The sequence below is a fragment of the Sciurus vulgaris genome, assembly GCF_902686455.1.
Source record: "Sciurus vulgaris genome assembly, chromosome: 12".
Taxonomy (NCBI): Eukaryota; Metazoa; Chordata; class Mammalia; order Rodentia; family Sciuridae; genus Sciurus; species Sciurus vulgaris.
This window is the reverse complement of record NC_136473.1, coordinates 50,624,340-50,647,819: the sequence shown is the minus strand read 5'-3', so window position 1 is coordinate 50,647,819 and position 23,480 is coordinate 50,624,340. Positions and strand designations below refer to the sequence as shown.

Here is a 23,480-nt window from a genome sequence, read left to right as displayed (position 1 = left end):
ATTGGAATGTGGCAAACTTCTCGTGGCTTTGCTTTTTTCAAAATTAACAGATATATACTTTCAAGTCTCCTAAATACTTTGTAAGTAAGTAACCATTCTTCCAGATAAGACTCCTTGTTTTCTGCATTCAACTAATCCACAAATTGATTGAAGGTGTATTGAAGACCGACACTGAGATTCTTTCATATTAAACACTACAGATTCTGCAAGAAAAAATAAATGAGATTTTATTTTAATGATTGATTCACAATCTACACATAGAACTTGTTTCCTTCTTAGACTCATCATGGAAGAGATAATTTCTACACTCCAAAAAATTGAAAGCTCGGGAGATATGATTATCACACATGAATCAACTATCACACAATTGATGATTATCTGCTTATAAAAAGTTAAGGTGTGTGACCTAAACTTTCCTAAAGAGTTGGCCAGAAATGTAATATATCGCTAGGGAATCAGGTCACCAGGAGATAGCTAGGTCATGAAAATGTTGCGATTTTAATTGAATGTTACAGGCAGGTGAAAAATAGACTAAGGAATAATGAAAAGATGCTACCTAGGGATGGGAACTGGATCGACAGCTATTTTAAGGACCAGATGAAGAATTTAGGAGGTGTGGGTAGAGATGTTGGTGCTAGCTAGGTGCCAGAGCATGAATGCAAGACTTAGCTTTATGTTATTTTATTCCGTGGGCCAATATGGTGCCAGTTGGGGCAGGTGGGGTTGGAGGAGGAAAATGAGTTGCAAGAGCAGTACACACAGTAGTACCTTATAGAAATTTCGATTTGTTTTTCAAGAATTCACCTCTGGCCTTAGCATTATTAATTTACACACTGCTTTCCCACATTAACTATTGCTTGACTTAGTTATCTTCCTCATTCAGTTTAGTTCAATTCATTATATTTCTTGACCACCTATTGTGCACCAAACACAGACCTTAGAGAAATGAAGAGTAAGAATTAAGGTGCTTACAATTTAGTCCATAAGAAGTCTGGACACACATTCTGTTCAATGATACTGAGATGGATTTTGTGCCATTGACCACGATGACACAAAAACAATGATGGGTCAAACTGCCGGCTCTGAGCACCCCTGGTAGTGTAGTTATCCAACTGTGCAGGTTGTCATATTCTTTTGCCAGGCAATCACAAAAAAGAAATCATCATTTTCACTTAAGAATAGCGAGACATGGGGATGTATACCTATAGTCCCACCTAGTTGGGAGGCTGAGGCAGGAGGATTGCTTGAACCCAGGAGTTTGACACCAGCCTGGGATCCATCGAGAGAAAGAGAGAGAAAGATAGAGAGATAGAGAGAGATAGAGAATCTTGACATAGCATTACAGCAATAAAAATTCTTAGTTTTATTAAATATTAACTCAAATAGGTATCTTTTACAATTTACTGTGACTGAGAAGCATGCATAATGTTCTCCTGCTGCACAAAGATTATTTTTGAGATAAAAGCACTTGTGCAACTAAACTGAGCACCAATGACCACCATTTGCAATATTTTTTAATGAAAAGACAGACTGGTTAGTCCATTGTGAGTATTTATTGAGGAGAAAATTTTTCAAATTTTAATAAAATGAGCTTGTCACTTCAAGGAAAGCAACCAACAGTATTTGCAGTAAGAATTCCAAACTTTCAAGAAAATATTAGAATTTTGAAAAATTTTTTCAGCCACCAGTAACTTGACAGCTTGTTATTAAAGATGATGATGTCTTTAATCTTCTGACAAGAATGATGATGATATTAATGACTGATTTTTTGCATACTGTATAGTAAATATGTCAACATATTGGATATCTATGTGCACAATTCAATAAGACAATGGATGTTTGAGGTTATAAAATCAGAGTTAAGTAAAAGAATTATTCAAAGAGCATTTTAGACCAATAGGTCAATGCAACAGAGCTGAAGAAGTTCACTGAGAAGTTTGAAGTTCCACATTTCAATACAAGCTTAACAAACCAGTTCATGTCAAGTTTTGGGGTATACAAAAGAATATTGAGAGTAATTATTGACAAAGGCTAGATATCACATATTCAAAGATTTATCCCCACTAGGGGGTGGGGAAAACCAATGACAAAGGTGTTCACCTGTGCACAGTCCTCTCAACAAGGACAGCATGCATTAGGGTACATGCCTGATTGTCCTTTTCTATTGGGGCATCGATCTCTTCTCCAACCCAGAGGACAGCAGAAAAAATTAACTGGCTGGCAGATGATCCTATGTGGTTTGACCAATGGTCCCTCACATGGGAAAAGCTTCACATGGTTCACACACTAGTCTAAGAACAGCTTCAAGCTGGTCATAACTGAATCTACTTTAAGTCTATGGAATACTCCTAGTTTTGTGATTAAAAATCTGGTAAATAGAGATTGTTACAAGATCTCGGAGCAATTAATCAGACCATGGAATTAATGGATGCATGACATCCTGGACTTACTTTAACTACAGCTATTCCTTTTGATTATTATTTAATCATAATAGACTTAAGGGATTGTTTTTCACTATACCTTTACATCCGGCTGATTGCAAGCGCTTTGCATTTAGTGTTCCAGTCATTAACTTTAAAGAGCCAGTGAAAAGATACCTGTTGCAAGGTTTTGCCACAGGCAATGGCTAATAGTACTACCTTAGGTCAGACTTTTTGTAGATCAAGCCATTGCTCTGGTGTAAGACCAAGATCCAGATGCATATTTTATTCGTTAAATGGATGACATAATTTTTGGCACATCCTAACTCTGATATGCTTTAAAATGTTTTGCATATTTGGAAACATCTCTTACCATGCTGGGCTTGTGCACAGAACCTGAAAAAGTACAAAAGTTTGCTTCTTTTTGGTGTTTAGGCAGCTTAATCAAAGGACACATGATTTGTCCACAGAACTTATAAATTGAACTGATGCTTTTCATACTCTCAATGATTTTCAAAAGTTGCTGGGAGATATTAACTGGATACAGCCTGTTCTACAAAAGTGTCCACTGTGGATTTTGGCCTTTTATTTGATATTTTGTGTGTAGATCCCTCTCTGGCATTTCCTTGACAGCTCACAGCAGAAGCAAGGGCTGTATTTGTAAAGGTCGAAACTGCTCTTAAGACTGCACAGCTTACTAGAATTAATTCACAGGAGCCTGTATATTTGTTGCTATTTCCTAATTCTCTTACCCATAAAGGGGCTTTGGCAATCCTCACGTGATTGGCAAGTAGTTTTTCAAAAAATTCTTGGCCAAGTAAAAAATCATTACCATCATGATAAACTCTTTTGGTCTGCAATTATAACCTCATTCATCTTCCCCAAAATTGTAGGCACTCAGCCGATAGGTGAGGCAGTCACAGTACTTACTGATGGCTCCAGCTCATACTAAAGTGGGGTAGACTCCATATACCTCTGCTCTCATTGATACTTGACTGCATTTTGCCAACAAGTCAGTTAATACCTACAGTGGTAGTGACTCTACAGTAGGAGTCACTATGCAAATTGAATCAGCCACCACTGGATATAAGCAGTAAGAAGAGTTATTTCATTTATTCCATACTTTACAAAAAACGATTCAAATGAGCCAGCATCCTTGTTTCATTGGACACATCAGCGTTCACTCCAAATGTCCAGGCCCTTTAACCAAGGGCACTGCTATGGCCGACCATCTTGTTGCAGCTTGTCAGAAGTTGTCTCTCTATGACTGTGTTCAAACCTCTCATAAATTAGACCATCAGAATGCTCCAGCTTATTCAAGGAATTTCATAGTACCCAAGAACAAGCTCACCAAATTGTTCACCAATGTCCTCACTGTGTAATACACACTCCAGTTTTATCTAGTGTTGTTAATCCCTGTGGTTTGTGGCTTAATCAGTTATAGCAGATGGATGTGACTCACATCCCTGAATTTGGCAGAGTGTTATGTTCGTGTTAATATTGACACTTATCATTTCATTTTGGCCACTGCCTGAACAGGAGAAAATACTCATCGAGTCATTTCTCAGTGCTTAGCTGATTTTGCAGTGCTGGACCACCAACTACAAATTAAAACTGATAAGGGTCCAGTTACACTGGTTCTTTTCAATGGTTTTTGTGATCAATATCATTTCATCACTGAAGACTTACTTCTTACAATCCTCAGCCAAGCCATTCTAGAACAGGCTCACTTGTCTCTTAAATTACAATTACAAAAACAAAAAGGGGGAAGTAGAATCCCACAAAATATTTGAAACATGCTCTTTTTGTTTTATATTTTTTATATTGTGATGCTGAAGGTAGCACTGCTGCTGACTGACACATGTCTTCCACTATAGCAAACTGGTCAGACCAAGTCTGGTGGAGAGACTTGTTACTTCAACCCTCCTTTGTTTTAATCCCAGATAACACTTCAGATTCCTGGTATTTTGATGCTGGAGTTCAAGTATGACATGCCCATCTAAATAATTCCCAGTGTGCTATGATTGATCATATTACACTTGGAGTAGTCACTTTGACATCTGTTTCTGTCTCTGCCATGACATTGTGATATCCTTATCCAAAAGCATTCAAAAATGCTCATTTTCTTAATAATTACCTCAAAATACTCCAAAAGCCCTACAAAATCAGGAGAATGTTGATGAAAAGCTCGAGATTAAATTAAATGCTTTGTAAGCTACCGTCAAAGGTATAGTATATGAGCTTGCCACACTTAAATTTAGACAAAGACTTCATTGCCCTGCTGGCTATAAATGTGTCGCAGCTGCAAATTACACTTCCCAATGGGATTGGGAAAAAGTTAAAAATCTTTTAAGGGACATTGGTCAGAGAAATGATGACAGTCTAGATCTTATGGAGTTACATCATATCACCCAGGATATTCAGAGAGCAGGAATGATCTTGTGGATCCTGCATGGCTTGCTGAACAAATACTTAATGATTTAAATGATTCTAATCCTGAAGATATGTTAAAACATTCCATATGTCACATTTTTGGCATCATGTATTTACTACTAATTCTCTGTTGTTATAATAGTATGATGCTGTGTCTTCTGAGTAGAAATCTGAGAACATCAAATAATAGCACATCACTTGCACTGAAAACATTAAAAAAAGGGGAGATTTCAGGAGAGGTGACTGAATTACAGGTCTTGAACGTCCTGTGACAGAGGTGATGCCTCACCCAGGAACATTCAGTGCTAACCTACTGTTTAAGATTGCTCTGTTGCTATGGTGGCACCCTGCTCAAAAGGAAGCTATGGAGCTATCAAGTTCTTGACCTTGAAGTTCCCATACCTGCTTTCTGGAGGTAGAAAATTATGGCCACAAGCCAATAATAATAATAATGATGATGATAATAATAATAATAATAATAATATCATACCTATGTCGTTCATTCGGCTTGAAAAAATTTTCTCTTGAATATATCCCTCAATGATATAATCTATATAATAAATATACTGAGATGGCTCATGGTCACTGAACTCCTCCAGACTGTAATATCCACTGGGTCCCACAGTTTTTACTTGTGTGTCTGTCTGTCCTTTCTAATCCCCCATCACCCCTCATTTGGTTTCATGAACTAACTGTCATGAAGACTACAGCAATATAGTCTTCCACAGCTGCTCTACATTGTAAATTTTTTAAAAAGTGTATTTTTTATAATTATTTTTAAATTTAGTTTTGTATGTGGAGCTGACGATTGAACACAGTGCCTCATGCACACAAGGCAAATGCTCCACCACAGAGCCACAATCTCAGTCCAACACTGTAAATATTTTGAAAGCACTTTGATTTAGCTAAAATCAGACTACACAGGGTATTCTGATTTTTATTTTGGTAAACTGAATTTCAGAATACTTGCCCTTATCCTTAGGGTGCAGCTCCACATATGGATTTAGCATGCCAGTTCCTGGGTTCAGTCCTCCATTTCCGAAAAAGAAGACAAAAACAACGGCCAACTTGCTTTTCAGGACCTGTTACCAAAGATCCTGCTAACAAAAACAAGAAGAAGGCATTTGTGACTGGCTCTGGCAGTTTTCTCCTTTCCCTTACTGAAAATTTTCAGTCTGTATTTCATCAAGCACTTTGGGTTTGTGATATAGAAAGTCAGGTGGCTTGTGGCCATGGTGGCAGAGATCTATGATCCCAGACACCGGGATGCTGATGCAGGCGGTTGGCAAGTTCCAGGCCAGCCTGGGAAAATTACCAAGGCCCTGTCTCAAAAAGGGCTGGGACGTTCTGAAGTGATAAAGGGCTCCATTAATCAGTCCTCAGAAAAAGCATCTAATATTAAAGAGAATCAACTGAGGACAGAAAAGGGAGCCCCTTATTAAGTAGATGGGAAGCAAATTGTACATAAACAAATGCAAGTTTCCCAGAGACTTGTGAGTTTCCACAGTGAACAACATATATACATGGTGTACACTAACAGATATTGGTTTGAATCATGGAAATTATAGTCATGTACTTGTTGCATTACGGAAAATATTTTTGCAGACACTTTTCTACTATATATAGAACATATTTTGTAAATGAGGACATGCAGAGTGAGATGCTGTACTTCATTTTACTAGGTAGCATATTTTCTTATCAATAAAGTGCCCTATCAGGTGAATGATCAGTAAGTGGGAACTCAGTTTTTATTTGGCTCATCAAGATGGGCTAGGCACTAGCCCCTTCCAAGCTTTTTATCTCCTAGGAATCAGGCTGTTCTAAAGGCACTAAAGCCAAGTACCTTGGTGAAGGCAGATCCATCCTGTGTGTGTCCTCCGCTGGGCACAGCCTGGAAGTTGCTTGCTTCTCCCACATACCCCCTGCCAGCATCTCAGGGCCCTTGCCTCTAGGTCTAGGCCTGTTGCCTTTCTTCCATCTCTGTTGTTCATGCCACTCTTGCCAGGAGTGTGCAATTCTTGACCTTTTGACTACATTACAGCTTTCTCAATTGTGAGCAATATCCAGATACCAGCTGTTGTATCTACTGCAGTTGGACCTAACAAGACCTCCCCTGCCCAAATCACAGGAACTGCATCCTCAGGGCAGTGGAGGATCCCAAGGGCTCCTGGTCCTGTATCCACACATCAAAAATGTCCTCTTGGCAGAGGTCAGAGCCTCAGAGGCACCTTCCTTCCCCCTTCCCTAAATCCACCTCTGCAAGGCAGTGATAAAGGTGAAAGAATAAGAATGAAAACACATATGCTTGAAAAAATGCAACATTATGATTAAAAATAATTTGCCCGTGTTTGCTCACTGGATTTGTCATCATTCTGGCTCTGTATCTGAGCTTCTGGTTCCCCATTCTTAGTACATTAATTCAACAAGCATGTGCGAAGGCAGTGTGACAGGTGCTGGAGTGACTACCTGGAGGTGATAGGGTCCACTGCTCAAGAATCCATATTACAACAGAAGTGTCCTACCAGCAAATTTCACACAAAGTCATAGACACTATGGAAACATCTGAAAAGAGCAGAACTGGAACACTCAGATGAAACCTTTTGCAGTCCTTTTTGGTGGAGGTAATGTGGATACTACAAGTGTAAGGAGACAGTAGCCAGAACAAAGAAGCACATGCAAACAGCCAGAGGCAAGGAAGAGCTCTTAAGGAATTGTAAGTGATGTAGGTGGCGAGAAGCCAGAGCAAGGGGCTGAGGAGGATAAGTGGTAAGAGGAAAGGATGAATTAATTTCAAACAGGTAAAAATTTTTTATTCTAGGAGAAGTTATTTGGAGTATTCCTGAGGATAAAAGGAAGTCCCTTGGCACAGTAAATGACAATATGTTAAACTGGCACAAGTCAGGAGACAACTGATGAAGAGCATTGGCTTGACTCTACTACAAAATGCAGGAGTGTGCATTTTGGTGCCACAAAACAGAACTGGAGGACACCTATGTTTTCTAACACCATACGCAGGTGGACGACATACAGCAATAGCAGAAGGAATGAGACCATGGAGCCATGTAAGAGAGCATAAATAAATAAGGATGTTTATTTCACTAAGAATGTTTATATTGTCCTATTTCTCATTTGATGAACTGAGCAAAACATATTTAATAAAACATATTTAACATAAAATATATTAATCAAAAAAGGGACATTCGCTATTTATAGATCATTTCAGAAAATGATACATCAATACATTAATCTAAATTTGCTCCACTGTGTTTACAAACTACCTTGGTTTCAGTTCACTGACTAATACCTCATTGCAACACCTGTCACAGTGTAAGGAATAAAAATATTATTTGTAATGCTAAATTGAGAAGGGAGTTATAACTCTGGGAATATCATTTTAAAATGTGGCCTTAAAAGAAGAGTTTCAGAGCCTAGAACTATTTATATGTCGGTAATAGAATAGACGTGTAATATGGAAAACTACGAAGGTATTGTATTTTAAGAATTGTCAATGGACAATTCTAATTGATCTATTAAATGCTAACTATGAAACCTACACTGAGCTACACACACTATTTACAGAATAGAATAGACACGTAATATGGAGAGCTCCTAAGATAATTTTGATTGAATCGACAATTCTAATTGATCTATTAAGTGCAAACTATGAAATCTACACTGACCTCTAGACACCCTCAACCCTGGAGTAACCAGGGAGCGGGGACGAGCTAAGGGAGTGGCTGCTCTGCCAAGGGACACCCAAGAGCCTATCTAAAGGTTCTGGGCACTGAAGGCTGTAGTTTTCTCCTGCTTGGTGGCAGCGGAGAGTGGTTGTCTCACCAGGGCAATTTAAAAACATGAAAAGAGTATTTCAAAGTCCCTTTCATTCAATTTTTGCTATCCCATTGAATCAAACTACTTCTTTAACAGAAATTCAGAAGTTTTCCCTCTGGAATGGTTTAATACAGTTCCTGGGACAGATTAGGCAGGAAAAAATGAGAAAAAAAGTCTTGCAACATTCATCACTGTCCTATTCTGTTAGATAAAGATCTCACCAAAGCATGAGTAGTGAAAAACACACAAGCTTAAGGGACACTCAACGTTGTTAAAAGGAATGAACATATTTAGCAAAACATTGAAAGCGCTGTTCTATTTGTTTTTAATTGAGAAAGGTATCAAACTCATAGTGCCTCTTTTTTCACATAAGCAAGCACATAGATATGAGGTTTAACAGGAAATCATACCAATAAAATTTATATAAACACAAATCCATATTGAGCTACAACACAGATAACAAAGTAAAAATGAAGAAAACTGGTCACTATATACAGTTGGACACTGCTGTGTCTTATACACTAGAAAGTCTTTTATAAAATAATCATCTTATATAATCAGAAGACCAATCTTCAATGTCATCCTGCAAGATGGGTTTCTTTACTATCTCCTAAAAGCAAAAACAAAAGGGCAATTAAATTGGTGCCACTGTGACAAGTTTTCAAATGTCCACTTTCATGAGTTGTTTCAAGTCCTAACTTTATGCTTTTCTTCAAGTAATTAAGCATCCCATGCATATTTATCAGCAAAATGCAGCTTGGGTAATTGATAAACTCACCCTGGAGTTCCCTAATGATATTAAATTTATATATACTCAGAATAGAATTTGGGAACACAATATTCTCATTTGGAAAGGTTCACCTTACTAAGGCCTACTACAAGCATCTTTAGAGTAAGCCAAATAAAATGCTACCACAAATGTGAATTTCCAATAGGTTCATTATATCACAAGAAAACAGACGGTTTTCTGCAAATGATCTGAAACTTATATCCCAGATTTACAAGTTCTTGTTTTGGTTTGTAGATTTCACTATTACCTATAAAAAGAAAAAAACAAGCATTAAATCTTAAAGAATCAACACTTAAAATGAGACTCCACAATTGAAATACAGCACCTAAACAGAACACCAAAATGATTAGGCTGTAAAAAAGCATTTTGTTCAGCATCTCTTTACATACAAGAGCCAAAGGAGACTCAGACAGATGATAGCTTGACAGGTCACAAAGCCAAATGGCTCCAGACTCTGGCCTAGAGTTCCAGGGTGTCACTAATGTCATACTCAGTAAAGAAAAAGGATTTTTAGACATAGTTCTAAGATAATGCATATGTAAAAGTTTGTCTTGAGGGTCAAAATGTTCAGTCATGAGATATAAAAGGGTAACTCTCCAATGTAAGATGTTTTAATATTTTGAAAAAAATAAAGGAATACAAATAAATTCCATGAACTCTAGTAGCAGCAATCATTTATTCCCTATTTATCAAGCACAGATACTTTAAGGTATCTGTTGAAGGATGAACCCCTACTGTTGAACCACACAAGCTTAAAGTGAGAAAGCTCTCTTTTTAAACAACTTCTTTATTTATTCAAGGTAAGACTTAGTTTCCCAAAATGAATCCACAAAGGAATTATCCATGTGGTGAAATCAATGATAGTAAAATTCAAGGCACAAAACAAATTTCTCTTTACTGTCTACCATACTTCTACTCATGTGTTCAGATATACACAGACAAGGCCTTCATTTCAAGTATAATTAAATCCAGGCAGAAATGGTAGCAGAAAACTCATTTCCCTAGCCTCAAGCTTCCATGTAAGAACTTGGACCCTCCACCTTCTTCATAAAAGGAGAGATTTACCTAGTGGCTGGACGGATCACATTGAATGCCCTGGCTTGCCTCTCCATCTCTCTTTGAAAGATATATCTGCCTATGGTAATGTGTGACTCTGCTCCCATGTCTGCAGGGAGCATCCTGTTTCTGGGACACCAGTTGAGTAGTGGCTTCTTCCACTGGAAACTGAATAAGTGTCCAATCTGAGACGGAGGATCTGGAAGCCCACTGTGGCTTCATGGCCAAGTCCATCTGCCTCTTAAGGATTAGGTTTGAGCAGTGCAGCTGGTAGATTGGTCTCTATCACTCTGCCTTTTGGCTTCTGATGGGGGTGGGGGGAATAAAGTTTCCTTTGCTGCCTACCACACCACACCACACCACAACCCAGCAAATGGACGGTTGATTGCAGAGACTTACGGAAAGGTTCTCTTCTTCCTTGGCTTTATGATGTTTCTTCTTCAAAATACTGCTCACTTGGAAGAGAGGTAGAGCTGAAAGGGAGATGTTACAAACAGAAATATAGTGAAATCAACAAGAGTAAGGCATAACAAATACAAATATAATCTCACTCACTTCAAGAGGGTACACTGAAAGTCTACTGGATCTTACTCTAAATGGTATTAGAAAAGCATTCCTTCAAAAAAATTTAACTAATACATACACACTTTCTACACTTTACATATATTTGGTTAACTCATCATGGTGTCAAGAAAAATTTGATATCATTGCTTCTGTTTCTGGAGTACTCAATTGTTATAAGGAAATAAATATACACTCACATATAATAAAATTAAAGAAGTTTGTCATGTGTGAATTTCAACGTTAAACTGCAAATGGCTTATGCATAAAAGAACTCTACATCAGATAGTATATAATCATAAAACATACGTATTTTATCCCAAAGGCCCAAGGAACAGTTTGTGGGAAGCGAACCCAAAGAATGAATGCATATTTAAACAACTTGTGAAAATACTAAATGAAAATGAAAAGAATTAGAGGAAGTTGAGAATTACCTCCAACTTCCAGAAGACAGAAAGAAGACAGAGCATTTAACTTGGAGAATAAGAAAGCTTTTCACATCAATCTTTGATGTCTGAGTAGTAAGCGTTATGCTAGGATAATGTGGTAAGAACTACAATTCAGATAACACAGGCACTGCCTTGGAGATGCAAACCAGTCTGTTCAGTTGAGGAAAACTACAAATCAAAAGTCTGTTGTATACAATGTTTCATCATGAAAATTCTTAAAGTCTGTGGCATCTGACTTTGACTGTGTAGCACCTAATTTGTCACCTTTAGGGTAGAAAATATGAACCAAAAATGATATTTGAGAACAAGGAAAAAATTACTGAAATGAAACACCAAAATTTATGTGAGTGTTTGTAATGCCATTCCAAAAACGACGACTATGAAATGTACTCGTGGGCCTGGCATGTGTCTCAGCACTTGAGAGCTTCACTACCCAGCTTGAGGACCTGTGCTCCCTCCGCAGCACAAAGAACACGATTTAAACATTAACTTCATCTGTTCTGCTTTTTTTTCTTCTAATTTGTGAGGCACAAAGCACTGGAACATAAAATTAGTTAAACCATCAAATGTTACCTTTCATGAAATTGGAATACTTTTTATAAAGATTTCAGTTAACAGAGAATGGTATGTATATCGGTGGCAGCCTGTGCGAACAACACCCCGGGTTCAATTCTCAACTGTACATAACCATTTTCAAAACAGTGTATTATCAGAAAACAATTCTCTCTACAATAAAATTATGAGAGATATATCTTTCCTGCTAATTTTTATTTTTACATATTATCATAAAAATCAATAAGGCACCAAGAGAGCTCTATAATACCTCCCCATCAATAAAACAGAGCATCCCAGAATTATTCAATAATGTACATCCTTATAGTACAAAGGAACAAAACCTATATGTGGTAACCTACTAATACAAAAAAGTTGTTAAATGACGGGAGTAAATTTCATGTAATGCTAAGAGATGAAATAAATACTTCATGCTATGAACATGGAGAAAAAACTGCGTTAATAAACAGTGGGGTTGAAATCACAGACTAGAACCATAATCATTATACTCATTTTCCTTAACATGACCACAAAATGATTTTAAGACAGCACTTCATAATGGAAGTAGTCCAGAATGATTAACCTTGCAAAAAAAGGAGATGGTAAACAAATTCTCTACTCATACTATTGGGAATATTTTGCTTTCTGGAATCATGGCTAAAAGTCTTTACAAGTCTCTTGTTTTGTAACATTTCACCCTATAATCCACCCTTGACTATCTTTTTACACAGTATGTTGGCACATCTGACAAATTTCTCTGTTCTTTCTTCATTCTCATGGGTTATTGTGACCTACACTTCATATGCACGAGTCAATGGAATGACTCTGTAATTTACTAAATGAAACAAAAAGAATTCTATCACACATCTGAGACCTGAAGGAAAATAGAGAATGCAACTCACCTTGCAGCCACAGTTCTCCATGTTGTTATTTCAACACGGCTCGTGTGCAGTAGGATCATTGATGTTTCCTGAACATTACAACGTCTTGCAAGCTCATCGCTCACTTCCGCTAGTCTTTCCTTCGTTCTGCAAAGATTGGAAAACAAAATCATTAGTTTCTCATTTTCCCTAAATAAACCGCATTCTTCAGAAAGTGCCATGAGAGTAAATGGAGTTTTCCACTCAACAGTGTGTTAATCCTAAACGTGTCAGAGCAGACCTACCGCGTACAGTTAATTTTAAGTTTCAAATGGCTCGAATGAGCTGCATATATTCCTAGGGGGAAAAACTAATAGTTCACACTAACTCACAGCTCAATCACAGGGGGAGGGAGAAATCGTTATCAATGAAGTGTGGTCAACAGGTGTCACCTCTGCCCTCTGGAAGTTCTCCACTCCTAAGACCCTGCAAGATGCTGCTAGCAGTGCACTATTCAGAGGGTAACTGTGAGATGATGCAAACACCGATTCGGGTGGCTCTAATGACCTACTCTAATACTGTGTATATTAAAACACCATGATATGCTGCCTAAATATATGCAAAAAAATACTCAAAAAGTCAAGGCAGTAATACTTGTATCTAGTGAAAACAGTTTATGACTTTGAAGATGTACCCCTCAAAGACATTGTCAAACATATGCTCTCACGATCTGCAGAGTCCACACATTAGATGGAAGGAAACGAGCACTGGGTCCTCCAGAATAATTCAGAGCAGCATCCTCCAGGGGAGAACCAGATAACTCACTTGGTGGTCACAAGAACTCAAGCAGCCTGCAAGACGGTTAGCTTGCAACATCCGTAGCAAGGCACTGGAGGGGGGAACAACCCTTTGTCTTCCATTCAGACCCTTTCACTGGACCACGGAATTTGTTTCGACCACTTTGCAATTTATTCTATTCTTCATCGCGTGTTAACCATTTCCTATATTACAAGTATGAGTTTATGTAGACTTGAAAAACTCAAAAGGACAGATGGTCTCCAGCGACACTCTAGGGATGATACGAAAGATCTCAAACAAGGAAAATTCATTGACCAGGTACCAGAATGCACCCAGAGGAGGATTACAGATAGCAACTCTTTGGGTTTCAGTTATAATCTTTCTCATGTAGTTACTGACTGATACATTTCTTGGACAGAATGCTATCAAGAGAATTTGTAACCATGTCACTCGTAAGATGTTAAACATGACACTAGATAAATAATTAAAGATTAAGTGATAATTTAAGCAATAAAACTACATTACTGAGAAAGATGCAAATGACATAAACCCCAAAAGAGGGCAGATATAGAAAGGGCCCTGCACTCATATTCTAAAAGTAAGTTTATTTACCACCAATATGGTTCAAACTTAGGCTGCCGAGTTGTACCTTCTAATCATCTCATGACAGTGACTCATGAAATGTTATTCTTTACAGACAAATATATCAGCTTAATGTACTTCCTATGATACTAATTTCACTCACATGCTCAGTTCATCAGACAATGACATTGTCCTGTCCACTTCTTCTAAATAGAGCCGCTTATACTGTTCCAGCTCTATTTTATAAGCGTAAACTTGATTGTTCATGTCAAAAAGTTTGGCCTTCATGTCTTGGATGTTCAGCCTCATCTGCCTTCTCATGGAAGCGTCATGATGTTCTCTTAATTGGTGTAAGTACATCTTTGCCTGAATCCATTTAAAAGGATATATTTTAGACATTAAGTATCATACAAAAATTTACTGTGCATTTTTTCTTTAGGCAGTGAATAAGCATTTTTTTAAATGTGAAAAAAGGTTTTTTCTTGAAAAACTAAGCCATTTATATCAGCTGTATTAAATGTGCCTAATTAAATGATTTTAACCACTCTTCTAGTCACCTTTTAGTTGTTTCATTTATGTTATTGTATTGTGTGGTGCTTGGCATCAAACACAGGCCCTTCCTTGCTCCTGATAGGCAACTAAGTACTCTCCCTGAGGTACATCCTCGGCTGTGAATCACTTTGGAATCAGATGTCAGAGAATAATACGATTGGTTCAAAATTTTAACAACATAAGGTTGTCAGTAAATACCTATTCTATATCACTCTCCTTTCTTTCCCTCGTACTATTCTTGCTTTATGCCACCAATGATTTTCTTGCAGGAAAATCATTTTTCTGAAGGATCAACTTAGTTCTAGTAATGATGAGCTCTGCACTATTTCCAGGGAAATCCCATGGCCTCTTGTTTTCTAGACACCTTGAAAACAAATTTCTGTAAGGGAACAGAGGAACCACATACCACATAGACATCCAAGATACATGTTGCAGTGAATGAACTAAAGCACATCACAGAAAAATTCACCTGCAAAGACTGCACCGCTTCCTCCAATGTTTTCTCCCTCTCTGTCTTTTCACTTGCTGCTTCGTACTGTCCTCTTGGATCAATTTCCACCGAATTATTGTCCCGAGACTGAAGGGTTAATATTTTTTCTTCTAATTCCTTCTTCTCTTCCTCCAGTTTTCCACACGCCATTTTTAATTCTTCTAGAGACAGAACCTCCTGCCTCAGGAATTCATTTTCCATGTTTAGATGTGCATGCTGCGAAGATGAGTATTCAAGTTGTTGCTTAAGATCATCCAGCTGCATAAATAAAATAATGTGTTAATGAACATGGTAGGCTGAGAACAGCCTCACGGAAACTGAATAACAAAGTTTCACTTGCACTCAGTTGCAATGAAATACAATGTAATCTGGTCTCTGAAAATGTGTTCCAGTCAATCACTCTGAAAATCAGTGAAGTGAAAACCATATGCAGGCACAGAAACCAGTTCCTAACATGCACCACTTTTTCACAACCCATCACAGTTGACCATGGACCTTTATTTTTCTAGGACTGGTTTTCATTTTTCTTCATCCAAAACTGAATGTCACCTCTTAGTGGAAGACCTTTGCCTCTTAAATCCATCTTCACTTCTCTTTCTTTCTAAAGTCATTTTATGGACCTCACACTGACTTATTCAGACCTGCATCAATAAATGGTTCCCAAGAGTTTGAACAGAACACTCTTGGCTAATCAATTTTGTAAATATGGATTCAAACATCATAAGCCATATTCTGAGCTCAGGGAGACCTCCTATAACATGTTCTAGGTGACAACCATGCTGATGGACCAGACCAGAGCCAGCTTCAACAGACAGACGTGTGGATTTAGGAGACGATAGATGGTTCTGGTCCCCAAAGCCAACCTGCACTCACACAGATGATTTCAAGAAGAGAAGACTTTGACTGACCTCACTCACACATGCCTGAACTGCAGATTTGAGCACAATAAACACTGCTTTCAAACAATGGATTTTCAAGTGGTTCATCACACAGCAATACTGTTAGTGGTATTGTTAGAAATACTTATTTGCTGACATTCTATTGCAAAATATACAACCATCTTTAGGATACCTTCAGACTAGAGTTAAGAGGAAGCCAAATAATTTTGATTAAATAAAATCAAAAGGCATTCAATGGAACTCAGAGGAATTTGGGAGGTCCGTAACTAGACTGACAGGAAGGGTTTCAAGGTTTGTGATCTAAATGATATCATAATGTGGAGAAAAGGTGGCCCCTGCTATGGAGCAGCAGGAAGTACCACTGGAATCAGAGCTAAGGGGAAAAGAGACTATAAAATTTAAAGAAAGTAGTATTTACTGAATTCAAGTGCCTGTTTCCCATTGGCATCCACTCTACTTGTCAATTTGCCAAATATTGCTGAAAAAAAGCATTCTAGGGTAAGATCAAATCCAGGAACTTCTTGGAACATGGTCTGCAGTTGAAGCTGATATTATGACTCTAAAACCCCTTGTTAAGCCTTAAGAGAAAATGAGATGTTGCCTCAAATTCCCTTCAAGGTCTTAAGGGTATTAAAAAAAAAAAAAAAAAACACCTTTTATAATAATTAAAAACTCGCATTCATTTTACAAGTTAATGACTCACTCTTAACATTTCTGTACATGCATATAAACTGTGCCAATCATAACCACCATCCCTCCTACTCTCTCTCTCTTCTGCTTCCCCTAGTCTCATCCCCATTGCATAATACTCCTTCTACTTTTAGGTCACCTTTCTATTTTCTATCACCTTTTAAACTCCCACAGATGAGGATAAACATTCCATCATTTCTTTCCTTTATTTTCCTATTTTTCTGAAAATGACACAATTTCACCCATTTTTATGGCTGCATAATACTCCATGGGTACATATGTTCCACTCATTCTTATCCATTTGTTTTTTTCACAGTCTCCTGGTCTCATTTCTTTACTTGGCTTATGTGAACACTGGCACAATAGTGACGGTATTGCAGGGATCTCCTTTGTATGCTGAATTTCTTTCTTTCAGGTGTCCATTTGGAAGTGCTACAGCTGAATCACAGAGTCATTCCCATTTTTATTTTTTCAGGAATCACCTATAATTTTGCGCCGTGGTTATACCACTTGATATTTATACCAACAGTGTCCAAATTCCTTTGTCTCCAAAGTTTTTGGCTTTTTGAAAAAGAGCCGTTCTGACAGGGGTGAGAGGGGAAATCAACCTAATTTTGAGTGACATTTCCCTGATGGGTAAAGATACTGAGCCTTCCTTCGTGACTTTATCGTACATTTGTAATTCTCCATGGGGGAAGTGTCTGCTCAGATCATAACCCCAGTTTTTATATTGGATTACTTCTTCATTTAAGTTGTTTTCCATAGTTCATATATTCTGGATAGTAATCATCAGGAGATGATCACCTGGCAAGTATTTTCTCCCACTCTGTGTTTTCTCTTCACTACGTGAGATCAAACATAGAGCTTTGTTGTGCAGAAAGTTTCAATTGATGTACTCCAACTTATACACTCTTCCTGTTATTTCCTGAGTCATTTGAGTACCCTTCAAAAACGGTTGCAAAATTTCAAAGTCTTCAGTCTTCCTTTAATATCTCTGATGCCTTTTATATTGAGTTTTTTCAAAGTGAGATAAAAGAACAATTGTTTCAGTTATCTCAATTTGCATGTCCAGATTCCCAAGCACCATTTGTTCACAAAGCTCTCTTTCAGCCAGCTAAAATTTTCAGCACCTTTATTCAATATCTGTGTATGTAGGAGTCTTATTTTGGGCTCCATTCTTCTATTCCTCTGCCCAGTGTGATTTTTTTAATGCCACATGCATTCTGGTTTTTAGCATGTTTGTGTAATATAACGGGAAGTCAGTCAGGTGTTGTGATGCCTCTCTCATAGTAATTCTGTTCTAGATGGCTTGAACTCTTCAGGGTCCTTTGTGGCCCAATGTTTTTTTCAGCATTGTTTTCTCCAGGTCAGGGGAACATGACATTGATGCCTTGTGGAGGATTGCATGGAATCTGTAATTGATTTTGACTCTGATACAACTGTCTCTTGTACATTGTCTGCCTTACAATTCATGCACACACAACTTCTGTCCAAGTTCAGTGTCTTCTTTATTTCTCTACAGTGTTTTCCAATTTTCATCCTAGATATCTTTCACCTCTTAGTTAAGATTATTCCTTGGTAACTCATTAATTTCATTTTTTTGTGATGTTAATGTGAATGGGATGGTTTTCCATATTTGTTGCTGAGGGAGTTCATTATTGGTGTACGGGAAAGCTATTCACTGTGTATCCTGCTGTTTGTTGACATTTTTTTATCAATTCTGAGTATTTTGGTGGAGTCTCTTTGGTTTTCCAAGTATGGAACAATTTAACCTGCAAGAGGGGAACTTGTGACTACTTTTTTCCCAACTGCATTACATTCCTTTCTCTATGCTCTGGCTAAACTCTGGAGCCATAAATTGAATAGTAGTGTGCAGAGTGGACACCCCATTGTTTCTCATAGAGGAAATACTCTCAATTTGTGCACCTTCAGTATCATGTTGGCTGTAAGTCTCTTGGGTGTAGCATTTATGATGTTGACGCTCATTCCTCTATGCCTACTTTCTTCAAGAAATTCTTTCATTAAGCTCATGTGGATTCTTATCACAGAGTGCTTCTCTAACTATTGAGATAATCAAGTGACTCTTTTCATAATTCTTTGTTCTGTATTACCTGTACTGATCTGCCTAGGTTGTTGCAAATGCATACACCAAAAATTCCACCTACATGGCATGTTTGGATTAAGGATACTTCTTTCCATGCACACGCACACTCAGGCATGTGCAAATACAAGTACACATCTGTACCACTTTAGAAAGCACTGCTATCAAGTTAAGGGAAAAGGAAAAATGAGAAGCAAAAAGTTTATGAGGAGAAGCATTACTGTTCATGAAAAACCAGAAATACACTTTTTAGTTATCCAAGTCAAATATTTTTACTTGATTTTCTTTGGCTGATTCTGAGGGAGAGGGCAGCTTTGAATATTCATTAGTCAAGCTAGTACTAAATCTTCCTTTTGTGTCTTCAAAGAGGAGAAAATTAGGGAACGAGTTTCAATCACTGCAGCCATGAAGCAGGTAGTGTCTTTGAAAGTAAATGAACTGAATGCACAATCTCATAGATCTTACTTTGAGTTCCTGTGAATGCACAAGTCTTCTCAAAATTATATCACAAAGTCACTACAGAGTACACCAAGTGTATTCTACACTTTGAAATTCAAATTAATACTTTGATTTTATCATTCACAATTGGCCTGAACACTACCTGATTTTTAAGGGCTACACCCTGAAATATTTTTCTCTGTAAGTGAAGACATATTTACCTAATGAATACTATAAACTATACGTCTGCATCTCTGTGTATGGAAGGGAAAAAGAGTTCAACAGAGAGAACTCTGGTTTCTGAGAAGGTAGGATCTGTGCCAGGTGTAAGACCAGTCAGAGGATGAAGCAGAGGATTAACCTGCCAGGTCGAAAGAGGATCTCACTGTAAATTCTAAGATGACAGTAGCTTGATTTCCAAAGTGGAAAGCTGACAATCCAGCCATCATTTTCCTCTTTTTGTTAGCCAAATCTACAGATGATTTTATGAATTATAAGGAGTTAAAAACTCATAACCCAGTAAGTATTGGCCATGTTTTGTGGAAGTGGGTGCAAGAACAGCGATGCTGGAGGCAACCCGATACCTCAGGTTAAATTATGCGACAGAACTATCATTAAAAAACAACATTGTCTGACATCAAGACAGGAGACCAGTGGCACAGAAGAGAAGACAGAGAGAATACCACACAGGTATACTCATCTGACACTGAAAAAGGTGACAAAAATATATCTTGATAAAAAGATATCCTCCTTAATAAATGGCACTTGGAAAACAATATCTGTAAGTAGGAGAATGAAACTAGAAACTACTATGCCCACAGCTTTGCTGCTGACCCACTGTTTTGCATGCCATTCTGCTCGAACTGGGAAGACCTCAAATGTCCACAAACAGGAGAATAAACAAATTTTGGCATATCCGTATAAGCAATTTATGAACAGTAATAAAAAAATTTAAAAACTGATAACTGCAACAGCATGAATGGATCTTAAAAAAGTTCCAAGTGAAAGAAATCAGACATGGAGTACACATACTTTATGATTTGGTGATACATTCTTGAACAAGAAAAACTATTGATAAAAAGAAAATCAATGCTTGCCTGGGCCTAGAAGGAGATGTGGGTATTGATGGCAAATGAACAGGTTGAAATCTTTGAAGAGTAAGGAAAATGATGTATGTCTTGTGGTGACAGAAGACATATATTTTGTGACATTCTAAAGTGTACTGAGAATATGAAGGACTCTGTGTAAATTAAACCTCATAAACGGTTATATTTCTTTAACGACAATAAAGTACCCATGACAATACTCTTTTATGAGAAATACAGCTCTCATACAAAGAGATGGACACTTGAGTTGATGGGTTCTCTTAATTAACATCTCAATTTACTCAGTTAATGACATCAGTTAGGATACAAGAGAATACAGTTTGGCGGAGGGGACTCTTTCTCTCAGAATATTGTTGTATATCACATTTCAAACATTAATTACTCATTGGTAGAAATTTTGAGTGTAAGTGTACTTCTCCTATTCCACCTTTGCAGAATCATGAATTTTTCTATTGCCCATTTGTGTACATTTATCTAGGTGAAAAGCAATTTGATGTACTTCCTTTGGAGTGAGACCCATTTTTCTTTGATTTTACATTTTCTAATTAGCATAAACAGAAGTGAATCTATCTCATATGCACAGTTGGATAAGGAAAACAAAAGCAGTCCTTCTGTGCACCTTAAAGTATAGAACGGGTTGAAATTTTTCGTGTCCCTTTTGTGCCCCCGTGTGTGCATTCCCTTCTTGACCCCCACACACTGAATGACGACTATGAATCTTGTGGTAATTTAGCTCCTCTATGTCTAGGGCTTCATATATGTTTTGTATATTAAAGTATATGTTTCTTCATATATAGAATAACAAGAATAATTCTAAATGATACATCTGTATGTTTTAGAGATAACGTTTGTTACAACTAATGTTGTAAAACATACATTTGTATGTTTTAGCCATAACTTTTTCTTATATGTTTATATTATTCTGTCCATAGTTTTATAACTTATTTTTCCCTCAATAATGTTCATAGATGTAAAGATTTTACCATATTTGTCCACTCAAAGAATGAAATTAGATCTTTCATCCCACACAAAATTCAAATCGAAGTGGATCAAAGACCTAGGTATGAGAGAGACTTTGCAACTGCTAGAACTATATATAAGTTCCATATTCCAACATATTGGGGAAGACTCTGATTTCCTTATAAAGACTAATAAATCTCAAGATGTAAAACCAAAAGATTATTAAGTCCAACTCAGATCTTGCAGGACCTCAGTACAGGAGGGATCAACTGGCATGCTATCCCCAATCATGGTGACTGGAACATCCATGGAGGGATGTCCTAGTCAGGGCAGAGGCTTCTGTGACAGCCACAGCCCACAGAGATTGCATAGCCGGGGGTTCCACAGAGGCAGAAATCCAGCAAGTAATTTTACCAACTCTACACAAGTCCCAGCAAAGGTGACTTGGCTCCAAAGTATTACCACCAGTGGCAACAGGAGCTCAAACACAGGCAGGAAAACTGATGTTCTGCCCCAGACTCAGGGTGGTACCCCTGTGTTCTACATCAACCAGGATGGAGCCTGCTATGCCACAGATCACACACAAAAAGCCTTCAAAACACAAGGCCCACACTTGAGGACAGCCACAACATTCTGTGCTACTTGAAAGATGACCCTGTGCAGAGGAGTGGGTGCTCAGCATTCCACGCCATCAGTGACAGACATGAACCCTGCATCCTGCACTCCTGCTTCCAAGAGGAGCAGCCAGATGATGCAGCATGACACACCCAAGCACCCAGGCTCAGGCCCCTGGGTTGAACAACAAAAAACAGCCGGTGAGAAAAACATAGCAACCTGGAAAATAGTGCATTTGCCGCACCAACACAAGGAGGACACAAAGTTCTAAGTCCCAGAGTTGCCAGTTAACTCTCATTCAGACTCACAGAAGAAGACAGCTCTTGAGGATAACACCAAGCAGTCAGCAGAGAACCGGGGGCATACATAGTGCCAGTAAAAGCCACAAAGTGGCTTATAAAGGTGAACCCCATGTGTGTTAGCTACCTCCCAGCGTACCCTAATAGAAACCCACTGACCTGTGACCTGATTGCAGCAGATCCTTATGTACCCACCATGAGACACCCAGCACCACAGCAAAGAGGCTGATATGCCTCTAACTTAGACCACCACAACCCCCACACACATCAAAATAGGCATGGGGAGCCCATTCTGGATGTGACAGCACTGGACTCACAGGACTCACACAGCTCTTCTTCAGGAGAGCTCACACAAATACACTGCGTTACAGAAAAAAATTAAACAGGCGGTGAAGTCACAGAAAATCAGGCACGATCCCTGTAACTGAGAAGAAACACAGTAGGTATGCAGATACACCAAGGACAAGAGAAGGCCTCCTAGACTTTTATCTCTACTTGAAATAACTCTTTGTTTCACTAGGTTGGGTCTATTACACTTTCTCCTCACTCCCTCTTTTTCTTCTTGAGTTAGCTGTTCCTGCCTCACATCCACCCTCCCTATCTTTCCTTTTTTATACCTTGGTTTCTATTACACTTTTCCAACTTTTCTCTCTCTGCTTTACTTTTCCAAATCATTTCCTTCCCTTTTCAGCAGCTATATTATAAAGGTCATTTTACTATCTTTAATAACATATTTATTGACTTATTGCAGACTACTACCACAATTTTATACCTGGATGAAAGGAAGCATGGAAGCATTTTCTACATGTTCCCCACAAAGTTCTGCTGGTAGATTGTGCTGATCTGATGTGACTGTAGTAACAAGAGTTTAATATCTGATCACAAAGTGGTGCTGATACTGGGAACAGCTGAGTATACACATGGGACGGGAGAACAATACCTGGCTATTTGCCCTATCTGGGGCACTTAAGAGTAAGGAGCTCACTAAATAATCCCTT

At 38.0% G+C, this 23,480-nt stretch overlaps 1 protein-coding gene across 7 annotated transcripts in view; it reads right to left on the bottom strand.

Annotated features, from left to right (window-relative positions):
• Positions 1-217: 217 nt before the first annotated feature.
• LOC306641184 (uncharacterized protein) overlaps positions 218-23,480 on the bottom strand; it is a 204,142-nt gene continuing 180,879 nt past the window's right edge. For 4 of the 7 annotated variants that reach the window (XM_079106117.1, XM_079106119.1, XM_079106115.1 and 1 more), the window contains exons 10-15: positions 15,354-15,632; positions 14,496-14,698; positions 12,995-13,120; positions 10,930-11,003; positions 5,824-5,953; positions 218-914 (exon numbers count right to left, since the gene is read on the bottom strand). In XM_079106117.1, coding sequence (XP_078962243.1) covers positions 10,955-11,003; positions 12,995-13,120; positions 14,496-14,698; positions 15,354-15,632 — 657 coding nt within the window. In that variant the 3' untranslated portion in view covers positions 218-914; positions 5,824-5,953; positions 10,930-10,954. The other 3 variants (XM_079106114.1, XM_079106120.1, XM_079106118.1) reach the window with 3 other exon arrangements.